The 27,623-nt window shown below is 40.9% G+C and overlaps 1 protein-coding gene across 2 annotated transcripts in view; it reads left to right on the forward strand.

Moving 5' to 3' along the window:
- Nucleotides 1–27,325, forward strand: part of LOC138664011 (zinc finger protein 585A-like) — a 59,134-nt gene extending 31,809 nt beyond the window's left edge. Inside the window, exons 7-12 of one of the 2 annotated variants that reach the window (XM_069750409.1) lie at nucleotides 8,659–8,783; nucleotides 22,105–22,245; nucleotides 22,375–22,554; nucleotides 22,637–22,760; nucleotides 22,844–22,960; nucleotides 23,734–26,075. In XM_069750409.1, coding sequence (XP_069606510.1) covers nucleotides 8,659–8,783; nucleotides 22,105–22,245; nucleotides 22,375–22,554; nucleotides 22,637–22,760; nucleotides 22,844–22,960; nucleotides 23,734–25,937 — 2,891 coding nt within the window. In that variant the 3' untranslated portion in view covers nucleotides 25,938–26,075. Of the gene's footprint in view, nucleotides 1–8,658; nucleotides 8,784–22,104; nucleotides 22,246–22,374; nucleotides 22,555–22,636; nucleotides 22,761–22,843; nucleotides 22,961–23,733 lie in introns of both variants that reach the window. The other variant, XM_069750411.1, reaches the window with a different exon arrangement.
- Nucleotides 27,326–27,623: the final 298 nt, after the last annotated feature.

Below are 27,623 nucleotides of genomic sequence, written 5' to 3' on the forward strand. Positions count from 1 at the left end.
GGTGAGCACTTTGACCCACCAAGGGCTTCACAGAAGTTTATAATGCAGAGCCATAAAAATAAAACAAAATTTTTTTTCCCACAAAAATTATTTTTTAGCCCCCAGTTTTGTATTTTCCCTAGGGTAACAGGAGAAATTGGACCCCAAAAGTTGTTGTCCAATTTGTCCTGAGTACGCTGATACCCCATATGTGGGGGGAACCACCGTTTGGGCGCATGGGAGGGCTCGGAAGGGAAAGAGCGCCATTTGGAATGCAGACTTAGATGGAATGGTCTGCAGGCGTCACATTGCGTTTGCAGAGCCCCTAATGTACCTAAACAGTAGAAACCCCTCACAAGTGACACCATTTTGGAAAGTAGACCCCCTAAGGAATTCATCTTGATGTGTTGTGAGAGCTTTGAACCCCCAAGTATTTCACTACAGTTTATAACGCAGAGCCGTGCAAATAAAAAATATTTTTTTTCCACAAAAATTATATTTTAGCCCCCAGTTTTGTATTTTTCCAAGGTTAGCAGGAGAAATTGGACCCTAAATGTTGTTGTCCAATTTGTCCTGAGTACGCTGATACCCGATATGTGGTGGGGAACCACCGTTTGGGCGCATGGGAGGGCTCGGAAGGGAAGGAGCATCATTTGGAATGCAGACTTAGATGGATTGGTCTGCAGGCGTCACATTGCGTTTGCAGAGCGCCTAATCTACCTAAACAGTAGAAACCCCCCACAAGTGACCCCATATTGGAAACTAGACCCCTCAATGAACTTATCTAGATGTGTTGTGAGAACTTTGAACCCCCAAGTGTTTCACTTCAGTTTATAACGCAGAGCCGTGAAAATAAAAAATCTTTTTGTTTTCCCACAAAAATTATTTTTTAGCCCCCAGTTTTGTATTTTCCCAAGGGTAACAGGAGAAATTGGACCACAAAAGTTGTTGTCCTATTTGTCCTGAGTACGCTGATACCCCATATGTTGGGGTAAACCCCTGTTTGGGCACACGGGAGAGCTCGGAAGGGAAGGAGCACTGTTTTACTTTTTCAACGCAGAATTGGCTGGAATTGAGATCGGAAGCCATGTCGCGTTTGGAGAGCCCCTGATGTACCTAAACAGTGGAAACCCCCCAATTATAACTGAAACCCTAATCCAAACACACCCCTAACCCTAATTCCAACGGTAACCCTAACCACACCCCTAACCCTGACACACCCCTAACCCTAATCCCAACCCTATTCCCAAGTGTAAATGTAATCTAAACCCTAACCCTAACCCTAGCCCTAATCCTAGCCCTAACTCTAGCCCTAACCCTAGCCCTAATCCTAACCCTAGCCCTAATGGGAAAATGGAAATAAATACATTTTTTTTATTTTTCCCTAACTAAGGGGGTGATGAAGGGGGGTTTGATTTACTTTTATAGCGAGTTTTTTAGCGGATTTTTATCATGGCAGCCGTCACACACTGAAAGACGCTTTTTATTGCAAAAAATATTTTTTGCAATACCACATTTTGAGAGCTATAATTTTTCCATATTTTGGTCCACAGAGTCATGTGAGGTCTTGTTTCTTGCGGGACGAGTTGACATTTTTATTGGTAACATTTTCGGGCACGTGACATTTTTTGATCGCTATTTATTCCGATTTTTGTGAGGAAGAATGACCAAAAACCAGCTATTCATGAATTTCTATTGGGGGAGGCATTTATACCGTTCCGCGTTTGGTAAAATTGATAAAGTAGTTTTATTCTTCGGGTCAGTACGATTACAGCGATACCTCATTTATATCATTTTTTTATGTTTTGGCGCTTTTATACGATAAAAACTATTTTACAGAAAAAATAATTATTTTTGCATCGCTTTATTCTCAGGACTATAACTTTTTTATTTTTTTGCTGATGATGCTGTATGGCGGCTCGTTTTTTGCGGGACAAGATGACGTTTTCAGCGGTACCATGGTTATTTATATCTGTCTTTTTGATCGCGTGTTATTCCACTTTTTGTTCGGCGGTATGATAATAAAGCGTTGTTTTTTGCCTCGTTTTTTTTTTCTTACGGTGTTTACTGAAGGGGTTAACTAGTGGGCCAGTTTTATAGGTCGGGTCGTTACGGACGCAGCGATACTAAATATGTGCACTTTTATTGTTTTTTTTTTTATTTAGATGAAGAAATGTATTTATGGGAATAATATTTTTTTTTTTTTCATTATTTTGGAATTTGTTTTTTTTTTTTTACAGATTTGGAAATTTTTTTTTACTTTTTTACTTTGTCCCAGGGGGGGACATCACAGATCAGTGATCTGACAGTTTGCACAGCACTCCGTCAGATCACTGATCTGACATGCAGCGCTGCAGCCTTCACAGTGCCTGCTCTGAGCAGGCTCTGTAAAGCCACCTCCCTCCCTGCAGGACCCGGATCCGCGGCCATCTTGGATCCGGGGCTGGAGCAGGCAGGGAGGGAGGTAAGACCCCCGCAGCAACGCGATCACATCTTGTTGCTGCGGGGGGCTCAGGGAAGCCCGCAGGGAGCCCCCTCCCTGCGCTGTGCTTCCCTGCACCGCCGGCACATCGCGATCATGTTTGATCGCGGTGTGCCAGGGGTTAATGTGCCGGGGGCGGTCCGTGACCGCTCCTGGCACATAGTGCCGGATGTCAGCTGCGATAAGCAGCTGACACCCGGCCGCGATCGGCGGCGCTCCCCCCGTGAGCGCTGCCGATCGCTATGACGTACTATCCCGTCCAGGGTCAGATAAGCCCAGGGCACCTCGACGGGATAGTACGTCTAAGGTCACAGAGGGGTTAAACTCTGTGAGCCAGGCTTCATTTCTTACTCAAGGAAAGAAGGACAAGGCAATATATTTGATATAACCAGCAGTGGACGATATGGAAATTACATTGAGGGAGGCAATGTTATTATTGGGGACTCTGACTTCCTGTATCCAGGCACTGTAATGGGCCCATTTACATACCAGACAGCTTCAATGGGAGATATTGTAAGCCCAAAAACAGTTAGGAGGGTGGTTAGAAGGGAAAGTAAATATTTTTTTCTGTAAGAATAGACTCTCTTTCATATTGGCTAGACCAAGGAAATCTGCCATCAGGTGTTCCATGGATGTCTCGAATCCGCAACATCATTGCAGATGCAATCATAACTGGTTGGGGGACACATTTGAGAGATTGTGATGTACAAGGTCCTTGGTCAGTATACGACAGGAAAAATTCTTCCAACATGAAGGAGCTTCAGGCAGTAGAGAAATCGTTGAGTTCCTTACCTCTCTCTCCGTGGCCATCACATCTTCAATCTTTCAGACAATTGATCTACTTTGGCATATATCATTCATCAAGAGGGATAAAAATCTCACACCCTGGTGAAAGCAGCTGAGTGCAACACCTTCACTCCCTGATGTTGTCACACATAATGGGGAAGGAGAACTACAGGACAGACTTCCTAAGTCGCAACCAACTGAGGCAAGGGGAATGGGAACTGAATCCAGAAGTTTTTCATCAGATAGTAGATATATGGGGACTCCCAGATATAGATCAATTCGCAAACAAACAGAACAGGAAGGTGGAGAAATTCTGCTCACTAAATCCAAGAAAAGGTCCTCATATAGTAGATGCCCTGCAGATTCTATGGGACTTCTGGCTGGCATATGTGTTTTCCCCCAATAGTAATGATTCCAGCAGTTCTGAGGTAGATCAGGGAGGATCATATGTGGGTAATACTCACAGCCCCATTTTGGCCAAAAAGACTGTGGTTTTCCTGGATGAGGCTAATGTCCATTTCCGATACTTGGACCTTGCCAGAGATCCCGCATCTACTCAGTCAGGGCCCAATCTGTCATTCCCAGGTGATAGGTTTCCATGTGACAGCATGGAATTTGAAAGGTCACTATTGAGGAATAAGGGATTTCCCTCGGATTTAGTTTCCACTTTACTTAAGAGTAGGAAACCGGTAACAACAAGAATTATGGCACAACTTGAAAAAAATGTTTAGTCTCTCTGTGAGAAAAACTGGGGGGTGAGATTCCACTAAAAGCTATTTTGGAATTTCTCCTGAAAGCTCTAGATCTGGGGTTAGCCACTAGCACCCTTTAAAAGTTAAAAAATCTGCTTTAGGAGTCTTGAATGATTGTAATTTGGCAGCCAATAGGTGGATAACTAGGTTCATTAGGTCCTGTGATAGGTCTAGGTTATTTCTCGATCTGAGCATTCCTAAATTTCATTCTAGAAGCTTTGACAAAAAGTCCACTTGAACCATTGTGGCAATCGTCTATTAAGAACTTTACTTTAAAAGCAATAATTATGGGAGCAGTGACCTAGGTCTGTAGCGTGAGCGATATCTAAGCCTTATCAATTAATGCCCAATATACTCAGGCCCTTGAGGATAGAATCGTGTTAAAAGTAGCAACCTCTTGGGTGGAAAAGGCAGATTTTAAATATGAATGGACCCAACATGGTCCTCACCTTCAACATTCTTGGAACTATCTTCCTCTTGCTGACCTAACCTTTGCTAGATGGGTGCTGCGATCGGTGGTCCTTCCCTATGGTGAATTCATTTCTCTATAAATCTCTCAGGTCTGTTGTCATGGGTGAATGTAAAATACTAAATTACTTACCGGTAATCATTTTTTCCAAAGCACATGACAGCACCCTTAACTCTGTCCCCTTATTACTGTATTTGGTGTTCACTGTAGAAGTTAAGTTTAAGTTGGGTGAGATGGTAAATTTAGTGTCAGTTGTACACATACCGTATTTTCCGGCATATATGATTACTTTTTAACTCGTGAAAATCTTCTCAAAAGTCGGGGGTAGTCTTATACACCTTGTGTCGTCTTATTCGGCGGGTGCAGAGCTCTGTGGTCGCCGCATATGGTGTGGGGAGCGGTCCCGATGACGACGTGCCTCACTGGGAAGGTGTAAGTGAATCAAGCCCGCCCTTGTATCCTATTACCTTCTTCTTCACCCGTCTGGCCCGCCCTTTTGTGCCGCTCAAGCCTCCGGAGGATGGAAGTGAAGCCGCTCCTTCTCTTTCACCCGTCTGGCCCGCCCTTCTCTGCCTTTCAAATCTCGCGGGGATGGAGGTGAAGCAGCGCAGGCACACATGTGCTACTACACTTCCATCCTCACGAGATTTGAGAGGCAGAAAAACGCGGGCCAGACGGGTGAAAGAAAAGGAGCTGCTTCATTTCAATTCTCCGGAGACTTGAGTAGCAGAGAAGGGCGGGCCAGACCTGTGAAAGAAGGAGGTAATAGGATGCAAGGGCGGGCTTGATTCACTTACACCTTCCCGGTGAGGCACCTCGTCATCAGGACCACTCCCTGCACCATATGCGGCGACCACAGAGCTCCGCACATGCCATATAAGATGACACCCGGTGCATAAGATGACCCCCGACTTATACTGCGAGTATATCCCAAACTCTATATTTTAAATGGAAAAGTTGGGGGTCGTCTTATACGTCGGAAAATACAGTAATTCTCTGGGAGGTCCTCTCATGCTCTGTAAGCCAACTGATACAGGCAGAGGTGCCACCCTTTTATTTCAGTAGGTTTCCTTTATGGACAGATCCCTCTCTCATATGTGCTGTCATGGGCTCGAGAAAACTATTAGTTTTAGTATTTAGTGTTTTTTTTTTTTTAAATTGTTTTATTCTCAATAACCTAAATGGGGGGAAAAATTAGATATTGAAGACTGGTCCAAATCTGTGCTGCAAGCCTTTAACCATCTTAAATTGTTACTTATGCTCCACTCATTTCTGCATCAGGAGGAAAATGGGTCAGTTGACATCTCATATACTGATTGGGCATGCATACTGTCAGGTATCATTAGTCAGGATGTCAGTTGACCCATTCACCTGCCAATTTGGAAGTGAGCAGAGCAGGGCAGACCCTTTAATTCTGGTTTCCTGTTGCTCCAGCATTTCATAACCGAGATTCCAACAGAACATTCTTTCTGGAGGTCGTAGCCTCTTCAGTTGCAGTAAGCACATTAGAAGCTAGCAGATCCCACTGATATTGGTGGGTTTGGCCGACTGTAGCCTTATGATAGAGGACCTAAAGGGGGTTATCCCATGAACAAAAGTACATTTTAATAAAAAATATATCAAGTTCCACAATTGGATCTGTGGAAAATAAAATGTGCAAGCAGACTTAATCTTATAAATGTGTCCTTGCTGTGTACTGTGTAATGGCGGTGTCTTGAAAAAATGAAAAATAGATATTGACGTTCACTCTGAGTTTCACTAGTGGAGGTGCCAATCGAGGGGATTGGTGAGATCCCTCGTAGACCATGTAGAATAAATATCAATTGCACACTCCTTTTGAATGTAAACAAGATTTATTTTATTAAAGTTCAAAAAATAAGAGCAACCTTTGAATGGCATCGCGTTTCGGCCAACTCGGCGTTTTTCACAACAGTTGTACTCAGTAGGTATTCTCTTCTCGACAGGAATTTTTCCTCCCTGGAGGTGCGATTTGTTAAGTCTCTTAGGTATAGTTCAAGACATATCCTTGAGTAGGTTGATGAATGTGGAAAGCCTGTATTTCACATTTCCCAGACCGAGTGCTTGCTTAAATGCTTAAATTTCTGTCTAGAAGAGAATACCTACTGAGTGCAAGTGTTGTGAAAAAGACCGAGTTGGCCGAAACGCGTTGACATTCAAAGGTTGCTATTATTTTTTGAACTTTAACCCCTTTCTGCCAGCGGACGGAATAGTTCGTCCCATGGCAGATCCCCTGCTTTGATGTGGGCTCCGACGGTGAGTCTGCATCAAAGCCGGGACATGTCAGCTATTTTGGACAGCTGACATGTGCCCGCAATAGGTGCAGGTGGAATCGCGATCAACTCGCGCCTTTTAACAAGCTAAATGCTGCTGTCATACTCTGACAGCTGCATTTAACAAGCGCTTCGGCTATCTGGCCGGAAATGCGCGCACCGCTGACCCCGTGATCGGGGGTCATCGGTGCGTTGGCATAAGAACCAGGGGTCTCCTGAAGACCTGTATGGTTGTTGATGCCAGATTGCTGTGAGCAGCACCCTGTGGTCGGTGCTCATAGCAATGCAGTAATTCTGCTACATAGGAGCGATCTGAGCATCGCTCCTGTGTAGCAGAGCCGATCAGGCTATTCCAGCTTCTAGCCTCCCATGGAGGCTATTGAAGCATGGCAAAAGTAAAAAAAAATGTTTTAAAAAATATGAAACAAATTAAAAATATATAAAAGTTTAAATCACCCTCCTTTTACCCCATTCAAAATAAAACAATAAAAGCAAAAATCAAACCTACACATATTTAGTATCGCCGCGTTCAGAATCGCCCGATTCTTTAATAATTTTAAAACCTGATCGCTAAACGGCGTAGTGAGAAAAAAATGAAAAACGCCAGAATTACCTTTTTTTGGTTGTAATAAGGGGCGATCAAAAGAATGTATCTGCACCCAAATGGTATAATTAAAAGCGTCAGCTCAGCACGCAAAAAATAAGCCCTCGCCCGACCCGAGGTCCTGAAAAATGGAGACGCTATGGGTCTCGGAATATTGCGGAATTTTTTTTTTTTAAGCAAATTGTGGAATTTTTTTTCACCACTTAGATAAAAATGAACCTAGACATGTTTGGTATCTATTAACTCGTAATGACCTGGAGAATCATAAGGGCAGGTCAGTTTTAGCATTTAGTGAACTTAGCAAAAAAGCCAAACCAAAAGTGTGGGATTGCACTTTTTTGCAATTTCAACGCACTTGGGATTTTTTTTCCCGTTTTCTAGTACACGACATGGTAAAACCAAGGGTGTCGCTCAAAAGTACAACTCATCCCGAAAAAATAAGCCCTCACATGGCCATATGCATGGAAAAATAAAAAAGTTATGGCTCTGGGAAGGAGGGGAGACCAAAACGAAAACGCAAAACCGAAAAAAAGCTCCTGGGGTTAAGGGGTTAATAAAATAATCTCTTTTTTTGCATTCAAAATGAGTGTGCAATTGATATTTATTCTTAATGGCTGTGTCTGACCGTGCAGGAACATGATCGTATCACATCTATGGGGAAGGGGAGGAAACCTAGAGAGTATACAGACGCCACAGTAGGACTGGTGACTCGTCAGAAACACTCCCTACTATGATAAAACATGCAGTGAAGTGTGTTACATCACATAAATAAGCAGCATTTGACCTGCTGCTCCACTTTTTAACTGGGATAAAAGTGCCTCATCATGGATAAGAATTCATTGTTCTGCTGATCAACCTGGGTCCAAATGATTGAACTTCCACTGATCAGTAAGTTTTCACCTGAATAGGTGATAAATTCCTTTAAAGGGACACTGCCACCTGAATTTGGAGGGAACAATCTTCAGCCATGGAGGCGGGGTTTTGGGGTTTTTGATTCACCCTTTCCTTACCTGCTGGCTGCATGCTGGCTGCAATATTGTATTGAAGTTCATTCTCTGTCCTCCGTAGTACATGCCTGCACAAGGTAATCTTGCCTTGCACAGGTGTGTACTATGGAGGACAGAGAATGAACTTCAATCCAATATTGCAGCCAGCATGCAGCCAGCGGCTAAGGAAAGGGTGAATCAAAAACCCCCAAACCCCGCCTCCATGGCTGAAGATTGTTCCCTCCAAATTCAGGTGACAGTGTCCCTTTAATCAGACAGTTATTTTATTTTTGGTTATATTTTTGGCAGATGACTGTTCCAGGAGATTACAAGGTCATCGGATATCTTCAGATTTCAAAGCAGAAGATGGCGGCAAAATACAACATACTTATGAAGAGCAAAGCAAAGATCTATCGTCTGAACATTTTAAACAGGTCCTATCAAAGATTGTTAAGCAAAATAATAATCACAAAAGCACAACCAGCTCACTCTGTTAAGAAACCATATTTATGTTTAGAGTGCAGGAAATGTTTTAACAAGAAATCAGATCTTGTTACACATCAGAGAACTCACACAGGGAAGAAACCATATTCATGCCCAGAATGTAAGAATTTTTTTCATCACAAATCATCTCTTATAAGACATCAGAAAACTCATACTGAGATAAAAATATTTTCATGTTCAAAATTTGGAAAATGTGTTAGATACAATGGATCATAAAAATCGCTCCGAGAAAAAGGCATTTACCGCTTTAGAATGTGGAATTCTTTTCACCAGAAATCAAAACTTGTTATAGATCAGAGAAGTTACATAGGGAACAAGCCCTATTCATGCCCAAAATGATAGAAATGTTTTCATCAGAGATCATATATTTTAGGACATCAGAATGTGAGAAACCTTTCTGCAAAAAGACTGCTTTTGTTCTCCATTAGAAAATTTTGATTGGGTAGAAGCTATTTTCATGGTCGCATTGTGGAAATAGTTTTAAACTGAATTCACATGTTGTTAGACATCAGTTGCACAGGGAAGAAACAATTTACTGGTATATATTCAGAATGAGAAACATTTCAGTTTTAACCCCTTCACGATCTTGGACTTACTCAGTACGTCATGGTTGGGAAGTGATTCCTGACCTTCCACGTACTGGGTAAATCCTGGAGATTTTGCACACACAGGACCTGTGCGCGTGCAATCGCCTCCTGGTGTTCAGCTAATATCATAGCTGACACCTGACTCTCACTGCATGGGAGCAGTACATTCACCTCTCACGGCAGTTTAACCCCCTAAATGCTGCGATTGATATCGATCGCTGTGTTCAGAAGGCAAGGATGGGGCTCCCTCTGCCCTCCAATCAGCGCCCCATGATGTTGTTGTGGGGGTCCGATTGATGCCATGGTGACAGTGACGCTGCTACCATGAGGCAATTTGAGCTCTTTGGCTCAGGCGGCAGAAGAGAGGGGGCTGCAGATTCTGTAGTAACTGGATTTGCGCTGCTAGGTTTTTTGTTTTTTTTATAAAACTCCGGGGTCAAGTGCCCACCCCTCTCTTCCCTCCCTCCTTCCCGCCCCCCCTCCTTCCCGCCCCCCTCCCTGAAGACGTAATACTCACCTTCCTCCAGCGGTGGCTGCAACTGCGTCTCAGCCCTGGCAGCGCGTCTTGTCTTCAGCGGTCACATGGTACCGCTCATTAAGTACATGAATATGCGCATATTCATCACCTTAATGAGCGCTACCACGTGACCGCTCATAGAGGAAAGAAGACGCTGCAGAGATGCCAGGAAGTTCTGCGCCGTGGTGAGAGGTGAGTATGACGGGGAAAAAGGATGGGAAGCCATGCACGCGCCGTCTTGTCATTATCAGGACTGCTCTATGGAGAGATAGTATAACCCTCAGCATGGTGGCTGACTACTATAGGGGCATGGAGGGGCAATAATACACTGAAGTACCCACTGCCTCCATGGGGCATGTGTAGTACGGAGGTGCACTAACTTATAGTGTCATCTTTACTAGGAGAACATAATATGGCATTACTGTGGGTGTGGGGACTGAATAATGAGATTCTCATATAGGCTCACCTAGAATATGACAGAAGTTAGCAATAATATGTGGTGGCACCCACATTACATATCAGACACAGCACACACACCGCTCACAGAGCACACACAGCGCACACCGCTCACAGAGCACACACCGCTCACAGAGCACACACCTCTCACAGAGCACACACAGCGCATATATCAGATACCGCACACACACATCGCTCACATATCAGACACTGCACACACACACCGCTCACATATCAGACACAGCACACACACACCGCACCGGCGATTACCGGGTCCGGTGGAGGGATGTGTGTGCACAGGCAGTGAGGCAGGGACTGTGGGGGGGGCGCCATTTTTCCATTCGCCTCAGGCAGCAGAGAGGCTAGGTTCACCCCTGCATGGTGATCACATGTTGTCATGATTACATCCAGGTCACCAGGCTATGGCAAGCCTCTTAGACCATGTGCAGAGCATGATCTAAGGGGCTTGTGTCAGTGCAGCACTGACAGTTGTAAATCATTGCTATTCCCGTGCATTGCAATGGTTTATAACAACAATCAGGCTGCTGAAAGAGAAAGTCTCATAGTGGCAATAAATAAACCTTTTTTATTTATAAATTGTACTAATATTTTTGAAAAAAGATCAGAAAATAGTAAAAAAAAAGTGTTTATGTGTGTATATATATATATATATATATATATATACAGTGGGGCAAAAAAGTATTTAGTCAGTCAGCAATAGTGCAAGTTCCACCACTTAAAAAGATGAGAGACGTCTGTAATTTACATCATAGGTAGACCTCAACTATGGGAGACAAACTGAGAAAAAAAAATCCAGAAAATCACATTGTCTGTTTTTTTAACATTTTATTTGCATATTATGGTGGAAAATAAGTATTTGGTCAGAAACAAACAATCAAGATTTCTGGCTCTCACAGACCTGTAACTTCTTCTTTAAGAGTCTCCTCTTTCCTCCACTCATTACCGGTAGTAATGGCACCTGTTTAAACTTGTTATCAGTATAAAAAGACACCTGTGCACACCCTCAAACAGTCTGACTCCAAACTCCACTATGGTGAAGACCAAAGAGCTGTCAAAGGACACCAGAAACAAAATTGTAGCCCTGCACCAGGCTGGGAAGACTGAATCTGCAATAGCCAACCAGCTTGGAGTGAAGAAATCAACAGTGGGAGCAATAATTAGAAAATGGAAGACATACAAGACCACTGATAATCTCCCTCAATCTGGGGCTCCACGCAAAATCCCACCCCGTGGGGTCAGAATGATCACAAGAACGGTGAGCAAAAATTCCAGAACCACGCGGGGGGACCTAGTGAATGAACTGCAGAGAGCTGGAACCAATGTAACAAGGCCTACCATAAGTAACACACTACGCCACCATGGACTCAGATCCTGCAGTGCCAGACGTGTCCCACTGCTTAAGCCAGTACATGTCCGGGCCCGTCTGAAGTTTGCTAGAGAGCATTTGGATGATCCAGAGGAGTTTTGGGAGAATGTCCTATTGGCTGATGAAACCAAACTGGAACTGTTTGGTAGAAACACAACTTGTCGTGTTTGGAGGAAAAGAATACTGAGTTGCATCCATCAAACACCATACCTACTGTAAAGCATGGTGGTGGAAACATCATGCTTTGGGGCTGTTTCTCTGCAAAGGGGCCAGGACGACTGATCCGGGTACATGAAAGAATGAATGGGGCCATGTATCGTGAGATTTTGAGTGCAAACCTCCTTCCATCAGCAAGGGCATTGAAGATGAAACGTGGCTGGGTCTTTCAACATGACAATGATCCAAAGCACACCGCCAGGGCAACGAAGGAGTGGCTTCGTAAGAAGCATTTCAAGGTCTTGGAGTGGCCTAGCCAGTCTCCAGATCTCAACCCTATAGAAAACCTTTGGAGGGAGTTGAAAGTCCGTGTTGCCAAGCGAAAAGCCAAAAACATCACTGCTCTAGAGGAGATCTGCATGGAGGAATGGGCCAACATACCAACAACAGTGTGTGGCAACCTTGTGAAGACTTACAGAAAACGTTTGACCTCTGTCATTGTCAACAAAGGATATATTACAAAGTATTGAGATGAAATTTTGTTTCTGACCAAATACTTATTTTCCACCATAATATGCAAATAAAATGTTAAAAAAAACAGACAATGTGATTTTCTGGATTTTTTTTCTCAGTTTGTCTCCCATAGTTGAGGTCTACCTATGATGTAAATTACAGACGCCTCTCATCTTTTTAAGTGGTGGAACTTGCACTATTGCTGACTGACTAAATACTTTTTTGCCCCACTGTATATATATATATAATTTTTTTTTTATGTTTTAAAAAAAAAGTACACGTTTGGTATCGCTGCATCAAGAACGACCTGCCCCATAAAACTGTCACACTAGTTAGCCCCTTCAGTGAACACCATAATACAGGGGCAAAAAAAATGCTGTTTCATAATACCGCTGAACAAAAAGTGAAATAAAACGCAATAAAAAACAAATGTAAATAAAAATGGTATCTCTGAAAACGTGCAAAAATATTAATTATTTTCTATAAAAGTTTTTTATTGTGTCAAAATAGCAAAATATAAAAAAATATATAATTGTGGTATCTCTGTAATCTTACTGAACCAAAGAATAAAGGTACCTTATTAATATTACTACATGTGGAATGGCATAAACCAATCCCTAAAAAAAGCAATTCCCATATTGATGGTTTTTGTTCATTCTGCCTCTCAAAAATTGGAATAGTAAGCGATCAAAAAATGTCATGTGCCCGAAAATGATAGCATTAAAAATGTCAACTGGTCCTGTAGAAAACAAGCCCTCACATGACTCTATCAACCAAAATATGGAAAAATTGTAGCTCTCAATATATGGCGATGCAAAAACTTGTTTTTGTAATAAGGGGTTTTACTGTGTGACAGCAGCCCTACAGAAAAAATAAACTATATAAATGTGATATCGCTGTAATCACACCGACCAGAAGACCTGCTGGTTTTTTTTTTTCATTCTACCTCCCAAAGACCGCAGTAAGGCTCGGCTCACATTTATCCTGTGCTTACACCGGGGTTTTCGTGTAAATCTATGAAATACAAGATTCTGACAGAACTCCGACAGAAGATTCCCCATAATGAGGCAGATGGAGGCACTGTAGACGCCGTCTGGCCTATGATCCAGTGGTGTCAGCCTTTTAAGCATGCAAAAAAGTTTGGCCTTCCATAGTCTTGTGCACTTCTGAAAAGGACTCTGCTGATCAGAGACCATATGGAGTCCAGAGTAACTCTGTTCCCTCATTATAGTCAGTAGCTCCCTCCGGGATTTCATCTGACTCACGTCACTCAGAAATTTAGATGAAAACCCGATGTAAGTACTCATCGTGGAGAGATAAATGTGATCCAAATTGTTACGTAAAATGTTCATAACAGAAGCTTCAAATCAATCCACAAAAAAAGCACGTCGCCATTCAGATCTGTCATCTGTTAACGGGAAAAAAGGGGGCTTCCACATTACTGGTAGTGCAAAGGCTCTGGAAAAGAAAAAGTGGTTCCTCACGTCCAAAAGAAATTCAGGAAATACTGCTCTCCTATCCAAATGCCCACTTTCCTTCTGCATGGGGTCACTTATGGGGGGTTCTGCTATTCTGGCACCTCAGGGGCTCTCCCAGTAGGTCATGGCACCAGCAAACCATAAAAGTAAAAAATGCACCAGAATATGTTGCTTTTTCCATTCTGAGCTTTGCGCTGTGCCTGAAAAGTATTTCCTGTTTACATGTAGGGTATTGGCGCACTCAAGAGAAATTTTTACAACAAACTGAGGTCCATTGTTTCCTATTACCCCTTAGAAAAATTAAAATCTTGGGGCTAAAACAACATTTTACTGGTTAAAAAATGTAATTTATTCTTTCTTTACCACCCAATGGTATAAAACTCTGAATTACATGTGATGTCAATATAATCACTGCACCCCTAGATGAATTCATTGGGGGACGTAATTTGTAAAATGAATTCACTTATGAGAGGTTCTGCTCTCCTGGCGCCTCAGAGGCTCTGCCAAAGTGACATGGCACCCTCAATCCATTCCAGCAAAATCTGAACTCCAGTATGGCGCTTATTTCCTTTTGAGCTTTGCACTGTGCCTAAAAGTAGTTTTTGACCACATATGGGGTATCCTGTACTCAGAAGAAATTGCACAACAAATCTTGGGGTCCATTTTCTCCTTTCACCCTTGTGAAAATAACAAAAAAAACTGGGGCTACAGAACATTTTTCTTTGAAAAATGTGATTTTTTTTATTTTTTTTTTATTTTTTTTTTCCTCAAGGCTTCTGCAAAGCACCTAGGGGTTCAAGAAACTCATCACACATCTAGATGCATTCCTTGAGGGGTCTAGTTTTCAAAATTGAGTCACTTGTGAGGGGTTCTTCATTTTTTAAGCACGTCGAGGGCTCTCTAAACGCAACGAGGTGTCCGCTAATGATTTCAGCCATGATTTTGTGCTCCAAAAGTCCAACAGCGTTCCTTGCCTTCCAAGCCCTGGCATGCACCCAAACAGTAGTTTTGGCCCACATATGGAGTATCCGCATACTTGGGAGAAATTCCATACCAAATGTTTGGGTCTATTTTCTCCTGTTGAAAATAAAAAAATTGAGTCTACAGTAAATATTTTGTGAAAAATTTTTTTTAAATGTTATTTTTTTTCCTTCCATATTCAATTAATTCCTGTGAAGCACCTGGATGATTAATAAACTTCTTGAATGTAGTTCTGAGTACTTTGAGAGGTGCAGTTTTTAGAATGGTGTCACTTTTGGGTATCTTCTGTCATATAGGCCCCTCAATGTCTGGTTTCAAATGTGATGTGGTTCTTTTAAAAATAAAAATAAAAAAAAAATAAAAGATTTTGTAAATTTTGTTGGAAAAATTAGAAATTACTGATTAACTTGTAGCCCTTCTAACTTCCTAACGAAAAAAAAATTGTTTAAAAATGTGCTGATGTAAAGTAGACATGTGGGAAATGTTTTTTATTAACTATGTTATGTAACATAACTGGTTTAACCCCTTCACCCCGAAGCCTGTTTTCACCTAAGTGACAGGGCCAATTTTTACAATTCTGACCACTGTCACTTTATGAGGTCATACCTCTGAAACGCTTCAACGGATCCTGGTGATTCTGACATTGTTTTCTCGTGACATATTGTACTTCATGATAGTGGTAAAACTTCTTTGATATGACTTGCATTTATTTGTGAAAAAAACTAAAATTTGTCGAAAATTATGAAAATTTAGCAATTTTCAAACTTTTAGTTTTTATGCCCTTAAATTAGAGAGTTATATCACATAATATAGTTAATAAACAACATTTCCCACATGTCTGCTTTACATCAGCACAATTTTGAAAACATAATTTTTTTTTTGTTAGGGAGTTATAAGGGTTAAAAATTGACCAGCGATTTCTCATTTTTGCAACAAAATTTGCAAAACCATTTTTTTTACAGACCACCTCACACTTGAAGTGACTTTGAGGGGTCTATATGACAGAAAATGCCCAAAAGTGACACCATTCTAAAAACTGCACCCCTCAAGGTGCTCAAAACCACATTCAAAAAGTTTATTAGCCCTTCAGGTGCTTCACAGGAATTTTTTGAATGTTTAAAAAAAATTGAACATTTAACTTTTTTTTCACAAAATTTTTACTTCAGGTCCAATTTGTTTCATTTTACTGAGTACGCCGATACCCCATATGTGGGGGTATACCACTGTTTGGGCACATGGCAGAGCTCGGAAGGGAAGGAGCGCCATTTGACTTTTCAATGCAAGATTTGCTGGAATTGAGATCGGAGCCCATGTCGCGATTGGAGAGCCCCTGACGTGCCTAAACAGTGGAAACCCCCACAAGTGACACCATTTTGGAAAGTAGACCCTCTAAGGAACTAATCTAGATGTGTGGTGAGCACTTTGAACCTCCAAGTGCTTCACAGAAGTTTATAATGTAGAGCCGTAAAAAAAATGTCATATTAGTTTTCACAAAAAATGATCTTTTTGCCCCAAATTTTTTATTTTCCCAAGGGTAACAGGATAAATTGGACCCCAAAAGTTGTTGTACAATTTGTCCTGAGTACGCTGATACTTCATATATGGGGATAAACCACTGTTTGAGCACATGGCAGAGCTCAGAAGGGAAGGAGTGCCGTTTGACTTTTCAATGCAAAATTGGCTGGAATTGAGATCGGAACCCATGTCGCATTTGGAGAGGCCCTGACGTGCCTTAACAGTGGAAACCCCCTAAGGAACTTATCTAGATGTGTGGTGAGCACTTTTAACCCCCAATTGTTTCACTAAAGTTTAGAATGTAGCGCTGTGAAAATTAAAAAATCATTTTTTCTTTCCACAAAATGATGTTTTAGCCCGCAATTTTTTTCCCAAGGGTAACAGGAGAAATTGGACCACAAAAGTTATTGTCCAATTTGTCCTGAGTACGCTGATACCCCATATGTAGGTGAGAACCACCGTTTGAGTGCATGGCAGAGCTCGGAAGGGAAGGAGCGTTTGAAATGCAGACTTAGATGGATTGGTCTGCAGGTGTCATGTTGCATTTTCAGAGCCCCTGATGTACCTAAACAGTAGAAACCCCCATAAGTGACCCCATATTGGAAACTAGACCCCCCCCAGGAACTTATCTAGATGTGTTGTGAGAGCTTTGAACCAGCAAGTGTTTCACTACAGTTTATAACGCAGAGCCGTGAAAATAAAAAATATTTTTTTTCCACGAAAATATTTTAGCCCCCACGTTTTTATTTTCCCAAGGGTAACAGGACAAATTGGACACCAAAAGTTGTTGTCCAACGTGTCCTGAGAACGCTGATACCCCATATGTTGGGGGGAACCACTGTTTGGGTGCACGGCAGAGCTCGGAAGGGAAGGAGCGCCGTTTGAAATGCAGACTTAGATGGATTGGTCTGCAGGCGTCATGTTGCATTTGCAGAGCCCCTGATGTACCTAAACAGTAGAAACCCCCCACAAGTGACCCCATATTGGAAACTAGACCCCCCAAGGAACTTATCTAGATATGTTGTGAGAACTTTGAACCAACAAGTGTTTCACTACAGTTTATAATGCAGAGCCGTGAAAATAAAAAAACATTTTTTTTCCACGAAAATGATATTTTAGCCCCCACGTTTTTATTTTCCCAAGGGTAACAGGACAAATTGGACCCCAAAAGTTGTTGTCCAACTTGTCCTGAGAGTGCTGATACCCCATATGTTGGGGCGAACCACTGTTTGGGCGCACAGGAGAACTCGGAAGGGAAGGAGCACTGTTTTCGTTTTTCATAGCAGAATTGGCTGAAATTTTGATCAGATGCCATGTCGCGTTTGGAGAGCCCCTGATGTGCCGAAACAGTGGAAACTCCCCAATTCTAACTGAAACCCCAACCCCAACCCTAACCCTAGTCCTAACCCTAGCCCTAACCCTAATGGGAAAATGGAAATAAATACATTTTTTTTACATTTTATTATTTTTCCCTAACTAAGGGGGTGATGAAGGGGGTTTTGATCTACTTTTATAGCTATTTTTTGGCGGATTTTTAGGGTTGGCAGCTGTCACACACTAAACGACGCTTTTTATTGTAAAAAATCGTTTTTGCATCACCACATTTTGAGAGCTATAATTTATCCATATTTTGGCCCACAGAGTCATGTGAGATTTTGTTTTTTGCGGGACAAGTTGACATTTTTATTGGTACCATTTTCGGGCAGATGACATTTTTTGATTGCTTTTTATTCCGATTTTTGGGAGGCGGAATGAACAAAAAACAGCAATTCCTGAAATTCTTTTAGGGGGGGCGTTTATACCGTTCCACGTGTGGTAAAATTGATAAAGCAGCTTTATTCTTCAGGTCAGTACGATTACAGCGATACCTCATTTATATCATTTTTTTTATGTTTTGGTGCTTTTACACAATAAAAACTATTTTATATAAAAAAATAATTTTTTGCATCGCTTTATTCTGAGAGCTATAACTTTTTTATTTTTCTGCTACTGATGCTGTATGGCAGCTTTTTTTTTGCGGGACAAGATGATGTTTTCAGCGGTACCATGGTTATTTATATCCGTCTTTTTGAGCGCGTGTTATTCCACTTTTTGTTCGCCTGTATGATAATAAAGCAATGTTTTTTGCCTTTTTTTTTTTTTTTTTTGCGGTGTTCACTGAAGGGGTTAACTAGTGGGATAGTTTTAAAGAGCGGGTCGTTACGGACGCGACGATACCAAATATGTGTACTTTTATTGTTTTTTTTTATTTACATAAATAAATGGATTTACTGGGAAATGTTTTTTTTTTTCTTTATTTGTGGATTTTTTTTATACATTCTATTTTTTTTTTTTTTACTTTCCACCATTGTCCCAGGGTGGGACATCACTGTATTAGATCAGATAGTTGATCTGACAGGCAAGTTTAGGTGGTTTTCCGGCGACTGCTCTCAGCAACTCTCAGCAGGCGCCGGCTAGCCAGGTCATTTCATGACCCGGAAGGAGTCCCGTGGCCATCTTGGATCCGGGGACTCCTTGCGGATCTCATCGCGTTGCTCCGGTGGGAGAGCGCAGGGAGCCCCCGTCATATACAGCTGACACCCGCACCCGATCACCGCGGTGCTCAGCGCGGGACCGCAGTGATCGGTGCGCCGTACTAGTACTGCTGCTGGCACAAATGCAGTGCCGGCAGCGCAGTACTAATACGGCGCATGTCGCGAAGGGGTTAAGGGCAAAAAAATTAAAAGTTTGAAAATTGTGACATTTTCTCGATTTTTGCCAAATTTCTTATTTTTTCACAAATAAACTCAAGTCATATTGAACAAATTTTACCACTATCATGAAGTTATATATTCTCGAAAAAACTGTCTCGGGATCCGTTGAAGCATTGCAGTTATTACCACATAAATTGACACTGGTCAGAATTGTAAAATTTGTCCTGGTCATGAAGGTGAAAAAAAGCTTGGGATGGGGGGGTGTTAAAGAGAATCTGTCACCAGGTTTTTGCTACCTCATCTAAGATCAGTATAATGTAGGAAAAGAGACTCTCATTCCAACGATGCATCATTTACTGGATGCAGCAGTTTTGACACAATCAGAGTTTTTAGATGTATAGCATGTAACAATCCTTAGAAACCACATTATCTATTGACAGTAACCTGCTTATTAGAGGAGGGGGCGTGGTATAACCTGGTCTCGCATTCACTTTGACCCCAGCAATGATAATCTTCTGGTGATGATAAAACCTTCATTGTACGGAAAAAAAACATAACACAGCTTAATAAGTGACACATCCCTAAAATCTGTGTTTCAGCAGCTACATTATGCTGCCCTCAAATTACAGAGCAAAAACCTGCTGAGCGATCCCCTTTAAGGCAAATCTTTCTGCAAATCAGAGAATTTATACCGGGTTTGAGTTAGCGTTAATTTCAGAATATAGGAAATATAATAACGTTAATTCAAATATTGCATAACAGAGAATTAAAACAAATAAGCCATTTGCATGTTAAGTAGATGGGAAACAATATAGCAGAAAATCATATTTTGTTATATATGGTATTAGACATCTCACACAGGGGGACGCTAGTTTCATATTCAGTATTTGGAAAATGCTTTACATAGAAGTCAACTGAGTACACATCAGAGAATTCACATAGGGGAGAAGCCATATTCATGCCGAGGATGAGGGAATTGCCTTCACTGTTTAGGTAGCCATAAAAGTTTGATACTGCAGTATGTTGTTCAATACTCTGTTCTTTACGTCTGGCTTCCATCCGTTTTCCCTCGGCCAGATATGTTGAAGGTACAGTGGGGCAAAAAAGTATTTAGTCAGTCAGCAATAGTGCAAGTTCCACCACTTAAAAAGATGAGAGGCTTCTGTAATTTACATCATAGGTAGACCTCAACTATGGGAAACAAACTGAGAAAAAAAAATCCAGAAAATCACATTGTCTGGTTTTTTTAACATTTTATTTGCATATTATGGTGGAAAATAAGTATTTGGTCAGAAACAAACAATCAAGATTTCTGGCTCTCACAGACCTGTAACTTCTTCGTTAAGAGTCTCCTCTTTCCTCCACTCATTACTTGTAGTAATGGCACCTGTTTAAACTTGTTATCAGTATAAAAAGACACCTGTGCACACCCTCAAACAGTCTGACTCCAAACTCCACTATGGTGAAGACCAAAGAGCTGTCAAAGGACACCAGAAACAAAATTGTAGCCCTGCACCAGGCTGGGAAGACTGAATCTGCAATAGCCAACCAGCTTGGAGTGAAGAAATCAACAGTGGGAGCAATAATTAGAAAATGGAAGACATACAAGACCACTGATAATCTCCCTCGATCTGGGTCTCCACGCAAAATCCCACCCCGTGGGGTCAGAATGATCACAAGAACGGTGAGCAAAAATCCCAGAACCACGCAGGGGGACCTAGTGAATGAACTGCAGAGAGCTGGGACCAATGTAACAAGGCCTACCATAAGTAACACACTACGCCACCATTGACTCAGATCCTGCAGTGCCAGACGTGTCCCACTGCTTAAGCCAGTACATGTCCGGGCCCGTCTGAAGTTTGCTAGAGAGCATTTGGATGATCCAGAGGAGTTTTGGGAGAATGTCCTATGGTCTGATGAAACCAAACTGGAACTGTTTGGTAGAAACACAACTTGTCGTGTTTGGAGGAAAAAGAATACTGAGTTGCATCCATCAAACACCATACCTACTGTAAAGCATGGTGGTGGAAACATCATGCTTTGGGGCTGTTTCTCTGCAAAGGGGCCAGGACGACTGATCCGGGTACATGAAAGAATGAATGGGGCCATGTATTGTGAGATTTTGAGTGCAAACCTCCTTCCATCAGCAAGGGCATTGAAGATGAAACGTGGCTGGGTCTTTCAACATGACAATGATCCAAAGCACACCGCCAGGGCAACGAAGGAGTGGCTTCATAAGAAGCATTTCAAGGTCCTGGAGTGGCCTAGCCAGTCTCCAGATCTCAACCCTATAGAAAACCTTTGGAGGGAGTTGAAAGTCCGTGTTGCCAACCGAAAAGCCAAAAACATCACTGCTCTAGAGGAGATCTGCATGGAGGAATGGGCCAACATACCAACAACAGTGTGTGGCAACCTTGTGAAGACTTACAGAAAACGTTTGACCTCTGTCATTGCCAACAAAGGATATATTACAAAGTATTGAGATGAAATTTTGTTTCTGACCAAATACTTATTTTCCACCATAATATGCAAATAAAATGTTAAAAAAACAGACAATGTGATTTTCTCGTTTTTGTTGTTTTTTCTCAGTTTGTCTCCCATAGTTGAGGTCTACCTATGATGTAAATTACAGACGCCTCTCATCTTTTTAAGTGGTGGAACTTGCACTATTGCTGACTGACTAAATACTTTTTTGCCCCACTGTATTTGGAAATTAAAAGGATGTGCTTACATAAATGAAGCCAAAACATGTTCAGTTGACTCCTAGGAAAACTCACAATGTTCTCCAAATATTTTCCAGGCAATTTTAGTCTTTTAATGTGAATTTATTCATTGCAAATCAAAATTTTGGGGAAAATTCTCCAAATGTTACTGGTAGTAAATGTCTACATGTTGTATATCCTCATATGTTTCCTCTTATCACCAGTAATTCTTTATGATTTTACCTTGTCATCTTCTTCCCATTCAGATCCCTATAATATCAGATTCCCTCAGTTTAGATGTTCTATATAAGAGAACTTTCCTGATGCTGATGGATAGGAACAGGGAGAAGATGGAGGAGCGGATAATAAACCTCACCCTAGCTATCATCTTCCAGCTTACTGGAGAGGTGAGAGATTCTGATGACGTCACATTACATCATTCTTATCTATGGGAATAACAGATGGACTGAACTGGAGAGGTGAGGACTCTGGAAATGTCTGTAGTGAGATTTATTAACGTGTCTCTCCATAACCAGGATTACACAGTAGTGAAGAAGACCTCTAGTGTGCGCTGTCGGGCCCCCTTGTCTGAGGGATGGGGAATACCCCTGAGCCCAATCACGGGGCCTCCACCTCACCCCCTGACACATGAGGACATCAATGACCAGAAGATCCTAGAACTCGCCTACAAGATGATTGAGCTGCTGACTGGAGAGGTGACACTACTGGGAATACTGGGACATTATACAGTAACTCTATGAAGGGATCGGGGGATGACGATATCATTGTATGTGTCAGGTTCCTATAAGGTATCAGGATGTCGCTGTCTATTTCTCCATGGAGGAATGGGAGTATTTAGAAGGACACAAAGATCTGTACAAGGACGTCATGATGGAGGTTCCCCAACCCCTCACATCACCAGGTAATAGACAGGACTAAATATTCACGTCCTATAATTATCTGTATGTAAAGAATGAATTCAGTCCCTGTATGTGTTTCCTTCAGATCTATCCAGTAAGAGGACAACACCAGAGAGATCTCCTCTTCTACAAGAAAATACCAACGTTCATGTGATAAGTAATGTGCAGTGTAAAGAAGAGATTTCTACATTTTATTGCTCAGGTGAGTAGTAACCACTAAGTCACAGATTCTACTTCCAAATAGAAGCTATTTTGTCCCAATAAGATGTCTGAATCCCAGCTATCTAATTTTGAAATTGGGGAGTGATTTATTCTAGGATAGTTCTACTAAAGCCATTTCATCAGGTGAATGAACAGGAGCAACCTTAAAAATTAGAAAAAGGATAAAGTATGTCCAAGTTTGCTGCCTTTCTACTGGTACAAACAATGTGTAGACTTTAGGATATTATAATTTATTTTTAGAGCATCATTGATTCTATGGATATATACATGTGAAAAGGGTTTTACTACGTGGCTGGGCTATATACTGCATGGGCTGTGCAATATACTACGTGGCTGTGCTATATACTACGTGGCTGGGCAATATACTACGTGGCTGGGCAATATACTACGTGGACATGCATATTCTGGAATACTCGATGCGTTAGAATCGGGCCACCATCTAGTACAAATATAAATTGCAATGAACAAACCATGACAGCCCGGCACAAAAATGAGAGGGCCCTGCCCTTGCTGGCTTATAGTTTACAGGATAATGGGGAAGGAAACTGTAAGTTAGCATTTTTTGCAGCAGCTCTGTTAGTGGTGAGGTAACAGTGGGGTAATTGCAGTCTGTAAGCTTTCATGAAGTGAGAGGTTTTCAAGTTCCATCAGAAAGTTCCCAATTCCTCATTCTGCTGATTGATATGTGTCTCAACAGTTGGAGTTTCACTGATCAGTACATTTGCACCTATCCTTTGGTTATGTTTTTGGCAGATTACTGTTCCAGGACATTACAAAGACAACGGATATCTTTAGAGTTCAGAGCAGAAGATGGTGTCATAACACAGCATACATATGAAGAGCAAGACAACAATCTATTATCTGAATGTTTTAAGCAGATCCTAACAAAGACTATTAAGCAAACTGAAAATCACAAAAGGGGTGATAAAGCACAAACAACCCACCCTGCAAAGAAAAAGTATTCATGTTCTGAAAGTGTAAAATGTTATAGAGCTAAAAAACATCTTATTACACATCAAAAGATTAATCAAAGGTTTAAGACATTTTCATGTCCAGAATGTGGGAAATGTTTTAATCGGAAAACACATCTTGTTATACATCAGAGGATTCACACAGGGGAGAAACCGTTTTCATGTTCAGAATGTGGGAAGTGTTTTAACGAAAAATCAGGTCTTGTTACACATCAGAGAAATCACACGGGGGAAAAGCCATATTCGTGCCCAGATTGTGACAAATGTTTTCATATAAAATCATGCCTTACAAAACATCAGAGAATTCACATAGAGAAAAAGGAATTTTCATGTTCAGAATGTGGGTTATGTTTTAGACACAAGGACACACTCATTACACATCAGAGAACTCACACAGGTGAAATGCCTTTTTTATGTTCAGAATGTGGGAAATGTTTTGGCACTAAATTCACTCTTATTATGCATCAGAAAAATCACACAGGGGAGAAGCCATTTTCATGTATAGAATGTGGGAAATTCTTTATAAATAAGTATAGTTTGGTTACACATCAGAGAATTCACACAGGGGAGAGACCTTTTTCATGTTCAGAATGTGGAAAATTCTTTACAAATAAGTCAGTTCTGGTTATACATCAGAGAATTCACACTGGGGAGAAACCTTTTTCATGTTCAGAATGTGGAAAATTCTTTACAAATAAGTCAAGGCTGGTTATACATCAGAGAATTCACACAGGGGTGAAACCTTTTAAATGTTCAGAATGTGGGAAATTATTCACAAATAAGTCAGGGCTGGTTATACACCAGAGAATTCACACAGGGGAGAAACCTTTTTCATGTTCAGAATGTGGGAAATGTTATAGAGATAAAAAACATCTTGTTTCACATCAAAACAGTCATCAGGTATTGAAGCCTTTTTCATGTTCAGAATGTGGGAAATTCTTTTCAACTAAGTATAATCTGGTTACACATCAGAGAACTCACACAGGGGAGAAGCCATATTCATGCCCAGAATGTGAGAAATGCTTTAATGAAAAATCATCTCTTACAAAACATCAGAGCGTTCACACAGAGAAAAAGGCATTTGTATGTTCAGAATGTGGGTTTGGTTTTGGTTACAAAAACTCTCTCATTAGGCACCAGAGAATTCACACAGGTGAAAAGCCTTTTTTATGTTCAGAATGTGGGAAATGTTTTACCAATAAAACCTCTCTTGTTATGCATCAGATAAATCATACAGGGAAAAAGCCATGTGCCTTTTTAGGAAGTGAAAATTCTTTTAATCAGGGAAGTCACACAGGCAAGAAGCTATATTCATGTACAGAATGTGAGCAATGTTTTAGCTCTAAGACTGCTCTTGTTCTTCATCAGAAATTTCATACAGGGAAGAAACTTTTTTCATGTTCACAGTGTGGAAAATTCTTTTCAAGTAAGTCAATTCTAGTTAAACATCAGAGAATTCACACAGGAGAGAAACCTTTTTCATGTTCAGAATGTGGAAAATGTTTTAAAAGTAAGTCAAATCTGGTTATACATCAGAGAAGTCACACAGGGGAGAAACCATTTTCATGTTCACAATGTGAAAAATTATTTAAAAGTAAGACAATTCTAGATAAACATCAGAAAATTCACACAGGGGAGAAACCTTTTTCATGTTCAGAATGTGGAAAATGTTTTACAACCAAGTCAAATCTGGTTATACATCAGAGAAGTCACACAGGAGAAAAGCCACATTCATGTTCAGAATGTGAGAAACGTTTCAGCAGTAAGTCTGCTCTTATTAACCATCAGAAAATTCACACAGGAGAGAAGCCATTTTCATGTTCACAATGTGGATATAGTTTTAAACTTAAATCATATCTGGTTAAACATCAGAGAACTCACACAGGAGAGAAACCTTTTTCATGTTCAGAATGTGGAAAATTATTTGCAAGAAAATCAACTCTGGTTACTCATCAGAGAATTCACACAGGGGAGAAGTCAATTTAATTCCGAGGAGGCGAGAAATATTTTATTCAGAAAACAAATCTTGATTGCCATAAAAAAAGACATGCACATAATTGAAAAAAGTATACATAGGGAACGGTCAAATTAAAGTCACATGTCACACAAGAAAGAGAAAATAGTTTGGAGAAGAAGCCCTGGGCAAATTGCAGCCTATGGGCCACAGCTGTTGCTTTGAATTTGTCTGGCCTGCTGACAGCAATAATCAAAGGACCAAATAGGGCAATTTAACTGATCCCTGCTTTTGATTTTTGGCAGAATTATAATTTTGATTGTATCCCCGTCACAGATGCCATCTACTGATGGAAGTGGGTGCTGCTGAAAGAAGCAAGGGGATACTTAGTTCCTTGCTGTTAGCAGTTCTGTTCAAAACTTGGTGGGATAATTCATGAGGAAAGCCGTGAGTGAATGATAGGACTATCTTACCCATTTTCTGCATATAACTGGTGTCATTCAACGATTGAGTGGGTCCTGGAGAGTGTAATTAAATAAGACTTAAGAGACTGCATTGTGTTGTGGCTGTGCTGAGTTGGTCTCAAAACCGGTGATAATGTTAACACTTGTTTAATCCCCTAATAGCAAGATGAAAGCACCAACTACAGTTTGTATGTTGGGAGATCAACTATATAGTAGCAGCTGCATCTCCACAGAACATCCAGCTTAAACACATGGGTGAAGTATTTCTAATGACTACTCGGGACAACAGTGTGAAGTATGCCTCAATTCCACTACATGTGGTCTTCACATATAATATTCTATGTATCCCTTCCCTCCATCCTTCAATTTTGAAGTGTGCTCCCTAAACTGCTCTTTATTCCTCACCATGTACTCTTGTGCTTCTCACCTGTGTCTGTAAAACCGTTAACCATTACCTCACCCTTTGCACCGAGCTTGTTATTTTGCTACGTTCTATATCTTGTGCAGGGGAGGTAAGGGTTGAGTCCCTCACATGTGCTCTTTTCTATGATCTCCCCTACGTGACATGTGGATCAAGCATGTGGAATAGGTGGTCAATATGTTTTTTGTGATGAAATTCAGACACATATTTTATATGTTCTTATTATCGTAGATTTACCAGTATCATCTAAACAAAATGATGTAGTTTATGGCTTTTAACCGATAAAATTAATATTCTAGAGAATTAAGTTCAGTTGGTTTACATTTTGGAGTGTGAACCCTTTGGAAAATTAGTTTTCCACCCCTGGTTTGTGGCACTAAATGATTAATGTCTGCAATTACCAATAATCATCCAATAAGATAACACACCTCTATAAAACATATCCATTGGATATTTCACATTAATTTAAATACGTTTCTCAAAAATAATTGTTAAAAAAATAAATGTTTCCTTTATAATAAATGTTTCTTTTTTATATGCTTGGGCTTGGCTTTTCTTTTATCATTTTAGTTTCAATAAGTTTTTATTTTCAGAAAATTTTTAACAGTAAGTCTCCCGTGCAAGGGAGTATTAAACATTCTAAATCAAAGAGAATAAACATAAGCCGACAAATGACTAAACTTAAACAGTGTAAACATTTAAATCGGTAAGACATAGACAAGGGGGAAGAGTACATGAGGGGGGATCGATTTGGCTATTTCACACTGAGTTGCAGGAGTGAACGCGAAAAAGAACAAAATCGTCACAGGGATAAAATTAAAGTCTGTCGTAGA

This window comes from Ranitomeya imitator, chromosome 2, assembly GCF_032444005.1.
Source record: "Ranitomeya imitator isolate aRanImi1 chromosome 2, aRanImi1.pri, whole genome shotgun sequence".
In the NCBI taxonomy this organism is placed as follows: Eukaryota; Metazoa; Chordata; class Amphibia; order Anura; family Dendrobatidae; genus Ranitomeya; species Ranitomeya imitator.